The sequence below is a fragment of the Ahaetulla prasina genome, chromosome 1, assembly GCF_028640845.1.
Source record: "Ahaetulla prasina isolate Xishuangbanna chromosome 1, ASM2864084v1, whole genome shotgun sequence".
Lineage (NCBI taxonomy): Eukaryota > Metazoa > Chordata > Lepidosauria > Squamata > Colubridae > Ahaetulla > Ahaetulla prasina.
In genome coordinates, this window is record NC_080539.1 from 223,116,843 (window position 1) to 223,129,365 (window position 12,523).

Consider the following 12,523-nt stretch of genomic DNA (forward strand, 5'->3'; position numbering starts at 1 on the left):
GAAGATATTTTTGTGAGATTTTTGGCATAGACAGAAATTTACTGTTTGGTCAGCCTAAAACTTGCCACCATTGCTAATCTCAGCAGGGAGAGAGGATTGATTAGGACGTCTTCCCCAGGAGTCTTGAGTCATGGATTTCCAAAAAGCTCTTGCAGAATTTCTTAGCTACTAGATCAATCTTTCAAAATCTTTCAAAAAGATTTGAAATCTTTCAAAAAGATTTTTTTTTATCAGTTGCCCCCCCTCTGTGCACCAATCCTGATTAATGGAGGAACTTTAAGAATGAAGCAATAGTAGAGCATCAGTTGCAGAAAAAAATATTAATATGCATGAACATGGGTATAAACCCAATTTAAGGCCTAAACCATGACAGTGTTGGAAGAAATATCCATCTGGTTCAGTTCCAAGCCGGGAGAAAGACACTGGAAACATGGAGGCTGATTGGAAAAATGGTTTAACGATGAAGCTAAAGCACATGGTTGGTTCTGGTGCAGCTGACCACATGGAGTTGAGAGTGGAGGGGGGCGTTTATACCTTATCTTGGGCTTTGCACTTGAACTTCCTGTTCCTGTGCAAGAACATGTATTCTATTGGCTGTTGTCAGACTCCGGTGGTGCCATGTACAAATCCTAGGAATTTGTCTGAGCTAAGTTTGGTTGAAGTTTGGCTGATGGAATTAGGGGGCTTGTTGGGCAATTCCTATTATAGCTGAGGGCTAATTCTACCTTTGTTCAAACCTTGCTGCAGGGAATACAGCTAGCTATCTTTTAATACAGCTAGCTATCTACTGAGGTCTATTAAGAAAGGTGGGAGCTGGTTTCCAAGATCATGTTTCTCCATTTCTCATCCAAGGAAATATAATATTCTGCCTTTTTAATGTTTCTCAAAATATTTCATTCTTCTAGGAGAGGGGTGGGTGCTAACTTTCTACAGCAGTAAGAGTGGCAAAATGGCATTATTTTTCAGATTTTACTGCATCTTACTGCCATGAGATATTATCAGAGACGTTTTTGTACCTGTGGAATCCCAGAAACTGGATAGTGTTCTCTATAATATAAATGCAGACCTCTGTGGGTTGAATCCTGCAACCCCACTACCCATTGTAAAGGAGCCTCAAGTAGGGCACTTGGTAGAAACATTGAGGAAGTTACTTCCAGTGTAAATTCTGGTCTCTATATATCTACTGTCATTCTAACATCCAACTGGGCTTTGCAGTTTGCTCAAATTAAAATGTTAATCTTATGGGGAAAAAAGCTGTGAGTGTTGAACAAATGGGGATATGCAAGTAGCTAAGCAATGAAATGATTTTCTGTAGTGAAAATACGTTTCACATATTTTGTTTTAATGGAGATTCTCTTTTTATTCTAATCAATACTGCAGGCCCAGGCATCCCCATTTCTACTATATATGATAACAGATATAACAAAGGTAAGGGTGCAAGTACTTGCCTCTCCTCTCTGCTAAAGAAACACCTAGCATTTCAAAAGGAAACTTTTATTGAAAGGAAAGTGATAGCAAGACAAAGAAAGCAGGATCTGAGGATTCCCTCGCAATGCAATTCCGTGAGGTTAAAGCAGTTAGAAAACCCTCCCCTCAGTCCAGTGTTGAATAGGCCAATCCACAAAGGTGCGAAGTTGTTCTGAGAATCGCAGGCTGAGAAGGTGATAAGAAGCTGTTCTCAGGCATCACTTGCTGGAGGCTCCAGAGCTGGGACAAAACAGATGGCCCTCCCCACATTATATTCCAAGAAGGTAGATCAAAGTACAGGTTACATAGGCACTAGGAAAAAGGCTATAAACTAAAGAATGCACCCAGATCAGAGGTGGGTTTCAGGAGGTTCTGACCAGTTCTGGAGAACCAGTAGTGGAAATTTTGAGTAGTTCAGAGAACCAGTAGTAAAAATTCGGACTGGCCTCGCCCCCATCTATTCTCTGCCTCCCAAGTCCCAGCTGATCAGGAGGAAATGTAGATTTTGCAGTAACCTTCCCCTGGATTGGGGAGAGAATGGAGATTTTACAGTATCCTTCCCCTGCCACGCCCACCAAGCCACACCCACAGAACCTGTAGTAAAAAATTTTGAAACCCACTACTGACTCAGGCCCCCTCTCCACCAGAATGGCAGCGTCCCGATCTATGGGACCTGACAAAGGGTGTCAAAATTTAACCAGTTTTACACACTTCGAGGTTTATCTTAGCTGCAGTGGGCATAAAGAGAAAAGTCATACTTCAAAACTAGCACAGCAAAGACCAGCTTCAACCTGGCTCATCAGGATGAGAAGAGATAAAGGCTCTGTTGTGGGTCACTGTGGGGGGGAAAAAATGCCAGAGCATGTTTGCGCTGTGGTTAAGCACAAGCGAGGAAAAGATCTTTGATTCTGATGGCCAGAGTGATAAAATGTTTTTACACTTCATCTAAAGCTGACTTGTATTTCCCTGATTGCAAGAAAGAAAAGACAAAATTCTGTTTAGGTTAGAAACCATTTGGTATTCATATTCAGCTTCTGTAAAATTTTAGGCTGATTTAGAAAAAGATTTGTATCTTTTTCATAAAACTGAAAAAGATACAAAGTCCTTTTAACTATTATAATACTGGCTTTGCTATTTATTTGTCTGCTTTGTAAGTTAAGTAAATATACAGCAAAATCATGATATAAATTTTATCATGATTAACTTCTTTCATTCAATTAAACACTTAACAGAGTATATGAAATGAGTTACACATTACATTATTTATATCCAGATTACCTAATAAATTGAATTTACCATCCTGTAATGAGGTTTACCTTAATTCCATGAAACTTTACCACCACCCTGCATTTTTCTAGGAAAATCTCAACTCTGTTTCAGTTACATCATGAAACTTTTGCTATTTCCATATTTATAAACTTGGGAAATTCATATACTCATTTAAATTTAACAGACGTGACATTTAACCTTTTATTAGTATCCAGTTCTGTAACATTTCAAGAACAGAGAATCAATGAGAGACTATCTACTGTTGACCTCACCCCATTCCTAAGAGGTCTGTAAGGGGCATGCATAAGAGCACCAGCGTGCCTACCGTTCCTGTCCTAATGTTCCCTTTGATTGTATCCAATTCGTATAGTTATTTCATGCTTATACTTATATATACTGTTGTGTTTTTCAAATAAATAAATAAATTAAATTAAATAAAATAGAAATGTATTTCCAATTCAAAACTTTTTATATACAGAAATTAAAGTCTTAGAAGACAATGCAGATTTGGAGTCTGCGTTGCAAAAAATCAGTTTACCAACACAGAAAATTAACAAACTTGAAGTGGATGGCATAAGTAAGTATTATTTCTTTTTCACACTTAATTTTTCAGTGTGTGCACATGAACGAAATAGTTGCTATTTAAAAACCTACGGTGTATATCTGAATTTAGATCAAGAAACAGTGCAGTAGAGTTTTCCCTTCAACAGTGTATTAAGAAATTAATTCCTGAAATCCTATACGTTAATAGCCTATTCCCAGACAAAGACTGGGTAGCACGCAGATGTGCAACCAAAGGGATGAGGAAATTGGAGCAATCCTCCTATGGCTCTTTGACTTAATTGTACAGTATATCGTTAAGTTTGATCTGGAGAAAATGAGTCAAGGTAGTCCTCAACTTACAACCATCTATTTAGTGAACATTTGAAGTTACAACGGCACTGAAAAAAATGATTTATGACCAGTTTTCACACTTAAGATTGTTGCAGCACCCTCAGATCATCAAAATTCAGGCATGTCACAACTGGCATATATTTATAACAGTTTCACTGTCTTGGGTTCATATGATCACCATTTGTAACCTTCCCAGCCGGCTTCCGACGAGCACAGTCAATGGGAGAAACCAGATTTGCTTAATGACCACATGATTTACTTAACAACTTCACTGATTTGCTTAACAACTAAGACAAGAAAGATTGTAAAATGGGGCAAAACTCACTCAGCCACTTACTTGCTTAGCAACGGAAATTTTGGGCTCAGTTGTGATCATAATTCGAGGACTACCTGGGAGAATGTTTTTCTTACATCTTTGCAGATAGCACCATATGGCTGATCTTACCTGGGCTCAGGAGCTAATCAGCATCAGATCTTATTAATGCTTAGATCGGATACTAAAAAAAAGGAATCACAGATCTGTAGGCTAAATTGGGAAATTGAAGAAAAAAAAATCCTGAAACACAGCAATGGAAGTCTAATTCTACATAGAAAATTACCTGGGCAAATCCATGAAGTTCTCAGGACTCAATCAGACTTTATAAAGCATCACAAACCACAGATGTTATAATAGAAAATGCAAGTGTATAATGCAAAATACAATGTGGTATGCATGATTAAAAGAAAGGCCTGCAATGGTGTTTAATCCACTTGGCTATCAACAATGCAAACTTTGTAGTCACTAGTATTACCATTCTTAATCTTAAACTGCCACAGGAAGTTTCACATCAAATTCATTCATTCTCTCCCCCTCCCCCCTTTTCTTCTAGCTTTATGGTACAAGATGCTTCTACCTCCAAAGTTTGATCGATCCAAGAAATATCCTCTTCTTATACAGGTGTATGTAACATTTTATTCAATCGTTCTCTCTATATACCTTATACATACTGTCAAAGTTATCAATAGCTTCGCAAAGCTGGCCACAGCACATCGGGATTAGCAATGGCAATAGCACTTAGACTTATATACCGCTTCACAGTACTTTTACAGCCCTCTCTAAGCTGTTTACAGAGTCAGCATATTGCCCCCAACAATCTGGGTCCTCATTTTATCCACCTTGGAGGGATGGAAGGCTGAGTCAACCTTGAGCCTGGTGAGATTTGAACTGCAAATTGTAGGCAGCTGGCAGTCGGCAGAGGTAGCCTGCAGTACTGCACTCTAATCACTGTACCACCGCGGCTCAGTGTATGCTGAGTATGCAGAAGTTCCCAAGTGAAATCCTCTTCACCTTCAGGGGAAAAACTCCATGTAAGGCTGCTCTTCTCAAGCAAGATAGCTCAAAGTAATGTAGGAAATTATTTGTTTCTGCTACCACCACCTTTGTTTCTTCAGGAGCTCAGAGTAACAACTTTTCCCATAACAGCTCTGTGGACGGACGGACAGACAGATACTTTATTTTGGTCATTGACAAATAAAACTTTGTGGGATATTTAGAAAATAACAGAGGGTAGCTGGTCCAAAGATACTCAGTGAGCTTCTTTGGCCAAGGGTAGTCTTCTCAATCATAACAGTCCAAAACTTTACCCACTGTGTCATTCTGTGTCTGAAAAGTAATTCCATAACTCCAATGAAGAAGTCCTTCATCATTCCATTTTTCTTATGCTATTTATTAAATAATTTAGGACCTAAGGGATGTTAATGTAGAATGCTTTAAATTCCATTGATATTTCCCGTAGGTATGGAGGGCCTTGTAGCCAAAATGTGAAGCATACCTTTAGCGTTAGTTGGATCAGCTATCTTGCAAGCAAAGAAGATATTGTGGTAGCACTTGTGGATGGCAGAGGAACCGCTTTTCAAGGTGATAAGATGTTGCATGCGGTCTATCGAAAACTTGGGGTTTATGAAGTTGAAGATCAAATCTCAGCTGTAAGGTAAGAATAAGGAGAGATTTTGGGTAGCATTACAGCCCTTTCTAGGAGTAAGTTCACAAATAGCCGCTGAGATTTATTGAGTGCTGATCATAATTGACGCTAAAGAAATGTATGTTAATAAATTAGTTATAACTACTATGTGCTATCAGTTCAGTATATATGGAAATATTCCGATCAGTCATACTATAACATTATTTAGATTTGGGAATTTGGCAAAATTTAAACTAAATTAAATATCTGGCAAAATATTTCTATAGCTTTGGAAAGATTGCAAAATGAGTTTATGGGGAAGTCTTTCCAAAGCTACAGAAATATTTTTATTATTTCTCTTTGCACACCCCGATATTCTTGGCCTATCCCATGAATATAACATTTTTCTTCTCGATTTGGTGGAATTCTTGGAAGGACCTCTGGATTTGTTTCAGAAGTCAACACTTCAGAGCTCTGAATATGTTAGGAAGGGTATAAATTTGGTGCTCCTCACGTTTGGAAATAATGTTTGCATGAGTCTTTTTTAAGCTTGAGCAAAGATTATTAGTCTGGCTTGACAAATTATGAACCAGCAGGACTAAGAATAGAACCTAGAGTTCTCACCTCTACATCTTGCTTGCATGTTCCCGTAACTGTACGGATCTCTTATCTCTTTCACCCCATTTCTCCTTTCTGATGCTTCCGTTTCCTCTTTGCTGTTTAAATGCACAGAGTGAAGTAGATGGGGCAATTTACCATTTGGATTTCCATCTTGCTATTGTTCCTTTTTTTGTACAATGCAATAGCAGAATTGTTTGTTTTATAGTAACCATAACAGGTTTAAATTGGTGTCATAAAGTAATAAACTGAAGATACTAGGTGACAGATGTGATCTAGGTTAGTTTTACACATACTCATTCATAAGTACATTTCATTTTTCTGTACCTATCAGATTTTTTTATCAGCAAAAACATGCATTTAGGAGCTGGGATTCTGACATATTTAGTTCTGGATGGGGCGGCATTATCCCAGACAGACCCAGTTCGTGACTTGGGGTGGTTTTCCTGGGCTTGGGACTCTGATTGAAGAGCAGGTAGCAGTCATAGCCAGGACAGCCTTTGCACAACTTTGGTTTGTGCACCAGTTGCAGGATTTCCATGATCAGGAGTCCCAGCACTCAGTCATTCAAGCCCTGGTCGTGATCATCTCGTGTCTAGACTACTGCAATGCCCTCTACATGGGGCTACCCTTGAAGGGCATATGGAAGCTACAACTGGTACAGAGTGTGGTGGCACAGACAGAACACTTCTATGGGGAAAAAAGATAATGGCAAATTTCCTATGTTACTCTACAGCCCCACCTGCGTTGGCAGAGGAGGCATGCTGCAGATCCCATAATATTAGCTCTCAATAAGTTGCTAAACATGTTACTTCTTCAAACTCATGTCTTTGGATAATAGGCTCATGTCTGGGCCCCTTTCCACGTTCTCAGGCTACCTCTTTGTGGGATAGCCTCATGAAACCTTGCAGTGTAACCTTGGTGGGAGCAGATTAAACTACCCATTAATAGGCTTTGAATCTGGATTTCTGGTATCTAACCTCAGATTCCAAACAATGTTTTCAACTGAATGCCAAGGAAAGGGATTTTTGTCGAAGATGTCTGTTCATTGTTAAAAAATCCTCCTCAGTTTAAATCCCTGCTTCCCCCACAGATACACAGTAAGAGTGAGACAAATGACTTTTCCTTAGCCTCAGTTTCCCCTCCCCCACAATTGTCCAGTTTATCTTACAAGTTGTAGATGGAGACGAAAATCACAGCTAGAAAATGTAGAGAAAGTACTCTAGATAGGTGAAAGTGCAACCTAAAAGCTAAGTATTACTAAGTAGTTCTGTCATCTAGGCAACTAACAATAAATGTAATAATATATCCCAAAACAACGGAAGCACCACTTGAACGTCATCGGCATTGACAAATTCACCATCAGTCAATTGCAAAAAGCAGCTTTACTTGGAACCGCTTACATCCTGTGACGATATCTCAAACATTATCGAACACCCACATCTGCCTATCTCAGGTCTTGGGAAGGACTCAGTCACCATCATCTTCATTTAACGAGCCCATAATCCCTTGCGGGGTATAGTCTGAGCAACTGAATGGAGCTAGCAGAGTGTTTAAATGGCCAGATGCCCTTCCTGTCACCGATGCAGAGTTTTGTTCAGCAGATATATTCTCGATGTGCCCAGAGAGAGAAATATCTGCCTCTACCTAGAATTGAACTCACAGCCTTCTGATTGTGAGGCGAGAGCTCCACCTCTAGGCCACCGCACCACTCCCTTAGGAAGGACTCAATAGGTGGACAAAAATGACAAATCCAGTCTGACCATCTGGATGACTGTGTGACGAACAATAATAAAAGCAAACTTGCAAAACAGAGAGCTAAAAGAAAAATAAATTCATTAAACTAGCAAATCAGAAAGAGCTAATAAAAGCTGACTTCCCTTGTCTCCAAAAGACCTTGGGAAGGTTGGCCATATTTATCAAAAGGGATCTCTCATTCAGACCTAAAAGCCAGATAGAGGAAAGTACCCTCTGTCCATTGAAGCTACACCAGTGGTGCTACTGGTTCGCCCTGAACTGGGGCGAACCAGTAACAGCGGCAGCAGGAGGCTCCCCCCATCCACCCAGATGTCATCAAATACACTGCGCATGCACAGAAGCTTCTACACGTGCGCAGAAGTGACACGCACACTAGCGAAGTGAGTGCACACACGCTAGTGAACCGGTAACAAAGGTAAGTGAAACCCACCATTGAGCTATACCGTTTTATGTAGAACTTTGACTTGAACATAGGATAAGGAGACTGGATGAGACACCACCAAGAAATCACAGGATTGCATGTATACACACAGAAACATATCCTGGGAGAGGTTCAGATTAGTTGTATTTAAAGCATTTTACCCCACCTTTTCATGACCAGAAACAATCCTGTATTTTGGTAAAGCACCTATTGCATTTAAATGTTTGAAGCTGGGCACATCAGCAGATCCCATAGGCTAGGTTACTAGATCAAGGTTGCAAAACTCCAGATGCCCAGAAGATGACACCAAAGAAAACAGGTATATCGAGTTCTGTGGTCATCTAGTGAATGGCAAGATTTTTGCAGCCCTGGTCTGATAAATATACCATGGGCAAAAGAACATCTATTTTTGTATCCCTTCTTGGAATTTATTTTATATATACACAGATATAATTAGTTCTAAGTTAATTACGTCCAAAGGATTAGGGTTAATGAAAGGTCGGTGAAGTTAGGTTTGTAAAATCACAATTTCTCCTGGCTTGTTGGAAAGGGCAATTTAAAATTAGAAGCAGAATTTTTGCACTGTTTGTAAAATAGAGGTTAGAAGGAAGTTAGGATTAGGTTTGGCAAAAGTTGCCAAAACACATACATGGGACATTGTGGTTTAAGATAAAATCTAAATGACCGGCCGTCTTTGGCTTTACTAGGCTCAGACCCATATTAAGAAGCTGATATCTATTAACAGTGTAATGATTAGAGGATTTTAAAAAAAATATTTTTCTGCCACATAACCCTTCTTGTGTTTTCTAGCATCCCAAAGTACTTTAAAACATCTATGTTTCTTTAATTAATTGTGTGCATTTTTCTTCCAAACAGAAAATTTATAGACATGGGTTTTATTGATGAAAAACGAATAGCCATATGGGGCTGGGTATGTATACAGTACTTAAAACAATTTAAAAAAAAAAAATCTTGAATAATCATGTTCTGTTTAGCCTGTCACTTGCAGTTTGTTTTTCTTATCTTCTTCCTTGGCTTGGATTCCCATAAAGCAGCTTGGCAAAAAATATATATAATATGGCATACTTTCTCAAGGGAAAATGTCAAAAACTGAATTCATTGGTTGATATTTGAGATCAGGTAACATTGTTGTCCTAACTTCTTATATTAACATAATTTTTATATTGACCAGTGATGGCATAACTATTTATAAAATGCTATGACTAAATGAAATAATGGATATATTTTCTGAGCCCACCCAATCCAAGGAGTTCATGACAGGTGAAATAAATTACGCACGAAGAGCGCAATGCTTATTTAGTAGACAAGCTCATAAAACAATTCCCCTCTTTCTTCATGCCTGATGGAGCCCTTTGCTGGAAAAAGCTTCCCTCTTTCTTTTTTCCTTTATAAGCTCTCTTAAAATATTTCAGGTAAACAACATGATTCTGTCATTGACACTAGCCATCCTCAACCTTTATACAGTAATAGGTGGGAACCTTCAAACCCAGAGCATATTAAGGGTGTGCTTAGAAAGTGGACACCTTGGTGGGTGAAGGTCTCCACAAAGTATTCATTTACCAAAATTCACATGATTGTGTCCTTTCACTCACTCAGGTTCCCAACTCCCCAGTTTAGTTTTGTCATCCCCCACCCCCGAGGTGAGTTTCAGCAGGTTCTGACCAGTTCTAGAGAACCGGTAGCGGAAATTTTGAGTAGTTCGGAGAACCGGTAGTAAAAATTCCGACCGGCCCCGCCCCCATCTATTCTCTGCCTCCCGAGTCCCAGCTGATTGGGAGGAAACGGGGATTTTGCAGTAACCTTCCCCTGGAGTGGGGAGGGAATGGAGATTTTACAGTGTCCTTCCCCTGCCACGCCCACCAAGCCACGCCCACCAAGCCATCCCATGCCACGCCCACCAAGCCACACCCACCAAGCCACACCCACCGGTAGTAAAAAAAATTGAAACCCACCACTGCCCCCCACCCCCCCATGAAAATGGGCTCTTATAAATGGAGCACCAGACTAAAGTAGTCTGCTCTCATTGTTAAGACTTGTGGGAGAGGGAATATCCTTGGCAATAAACATAATTTTGGGTGTTGTCCCTTTGTTTTTCAGCATTCCAACTTCCTACTTGTTAAAATAATCCTTAACAAGATCAGTGCTAGGCATTGCACTGATAAGTATTGGCTTAGTGGAAGGGGTGCTTCCTCTGAGGTTAGCCTACAACCAATAAAATGCTCCCACCCTCACAGAGCCATGAATGGGGGGAAAATGCACTTCAGCAAAGAAAGGCGCCCTGAGACCACCTTGAAGCTGACTAGGGAATTAACGGAGGAAAACCATCATCCATTTCTGCCTGCTGGTTCTAAGGACAGGATAATTCAGGCAGTGCAAATAAGCTGCTACTGCAAATATTTGTCTACAGCTGCAGAATCATGCAGTTTTGTGGGTAACTGAGATCAGAAGGGGTTATTTTCCAAATTAATGTTTAACGTTGTGCTGGTAGAATCGTAACGGTTGGGGTTGAGCTCTTTTGTTAGTCCATGGAGAACCTGTGTCGCTAGTGTTAGGGGGGTCCCCTACAGTGCAAATAGCCACATATATCGTGACCAGTGGTGAGTTTCTACTGGTTCACCCCAGTTCGGGCAAACTGGTAGTGGTAGCAGCAGGAGGCTCTGCCCACCCGTCCGGACGTCATCATGGATGTTCTGTGCACACGCAGAAGGTTCTGCGCATGCGCAGAAGCGCCGCGCAGGAACAAAGTGAGCAAGCGCATGTGCGCGCTCCTGATTCCAAACCCGTAGTGAAGGTAAGTGGAACCCATTACTGATGGTGACCAGAGGAATGTATAGCTACAGTTTATTTCATCACAGTCTATTGTTCAATGAAACAACTCCCTAGTTTTTCACAACTTTTACCACATCATAAATTCTGCCTTAACTATCATGGTTAGGTTCACACAACATGTTAAAGCCAAACTAAAGACATTATGATTTGCCATCTTCTGTGAGCAGAGCCCAGGATCAAAGCCCATACCCTGTGTGCATATTTATTATTAAATTTATTGGTCGCCCATCTTAACACAGGGTAACTCTGGACACCAACTTCTGAGTAACCCCGTTTCTATGGTTTGCTTCTTTTTCCTTTGCATGTGTTCCCACCTTGAGACAGATCAGTAAAAGACGAGCTCTCTAGCCCATCACTGTCAATAACACTGCCATGTTATTTTAGTATATCAAATCCCATAATCACCCCTCTTGTCTTGCCACAGTGCTGTAATAGCAAATGAAGTCACCTGCTGCCCTTTAATGACATGGTAACTCTGCTCCCAAGACAGTCATCTCACTCTGCACTGTGGGAAAGCCATTCCTGATTTTTTTTCCCCTTCTTCTTCAGACTGTAAAGCATCCCAGTAGAATTTTTCTTCGTTACTTACTTTGTAAGGCTCAAAGTCCCTTGATAATGCTGTTATATTATATAATGTTCCCTTCATCTCCACGCAATGTAGTTCAGATTCTTGAACGACATTATACCTTAGAACAGGGATGTCAAACTCACAGCCTGTGGGCCGGATGCGTCACACACCTGGCCATGCCTTCGTATAGCGAAGGGGGGGAAAGTTGTGACGACAACATGACAACGTGAGTTTGACACCCCTGCCTTAGAATTTCAACTTTTTTTATATTAATACATTCCTTAGTCTCTCTCACATATGTAAATGATATGTGCCAAATATGCAAAGGGGCATGAAGAATTACCGAGAAGAGCTATTTTCTCTTTTTATGCAAAAGGCGTGAAAAATTGAGAAATTTTGTCACACATCATTTCTAACATAAATGGTTATTATTCTTCAGCTAAAAGCACATCTGGGGCACAGCAGCATTTCTTTCACCTTCTGTAACTGAACCTGCAATAAACATTGGCTAGGTTCATATATCATGTTATGCCACATTATTAAACATGGTTTGTTGAATATAATCCACAATTGGATGGGTTCACACATAAAACTGAGTAATAAACCGTGGTCCACAAACCATAATGGCTGGGTGTGTATAACATGCAAAGCCAATCCCAAATCATAATATGGCTTGATACGATGTAAGAACCTAATCATAGTTCCTTCTTTCCGTCATTGCAGAAGGGAAAATGCTGG

At 40.1% G+C, this 12,523-nt stretch overlaps 1 protein-coding gene across 2 annotated transcripts in view; it reads left to right on the forward strand.

Annotated features, from left to right (window-relative positions):
* FAP (fibroblast activation protein alpha) overlaps positions 1 to 12,523 on the forward strand; it is a 65,992-nt gene that overhangs the window by 45,813 nt on the left and 7,656 nt on the right. For both annotated transcript variants that reach the window (XM_058191672.1, XM_058191681.1), the window contains 5 exons: positions 1,381 to 1,428; positions 3,215 to 3,313; positions 4,500 to 4,569; positions 5,406 to 5,600; positions 9,244 to 9,298. In XM_058191672.1, the coding sequence (XP_058047655.1) occupies positions 1,381 to 1,428; positions 3,215 to 3,313; positions 4,500 to 4,569; positions 5,406 to 5,600; positions 9,244 to 9,298 (467 nt within the window). The remainder of the gene's footprint in view (positions 1 to 1,380; positions 1,429 to 3,214; positions 3,314 to 4,499; positions 4,570 to 5,405; positions 5,601 to 9,243; positions 9,299 to 12,523) is intronic.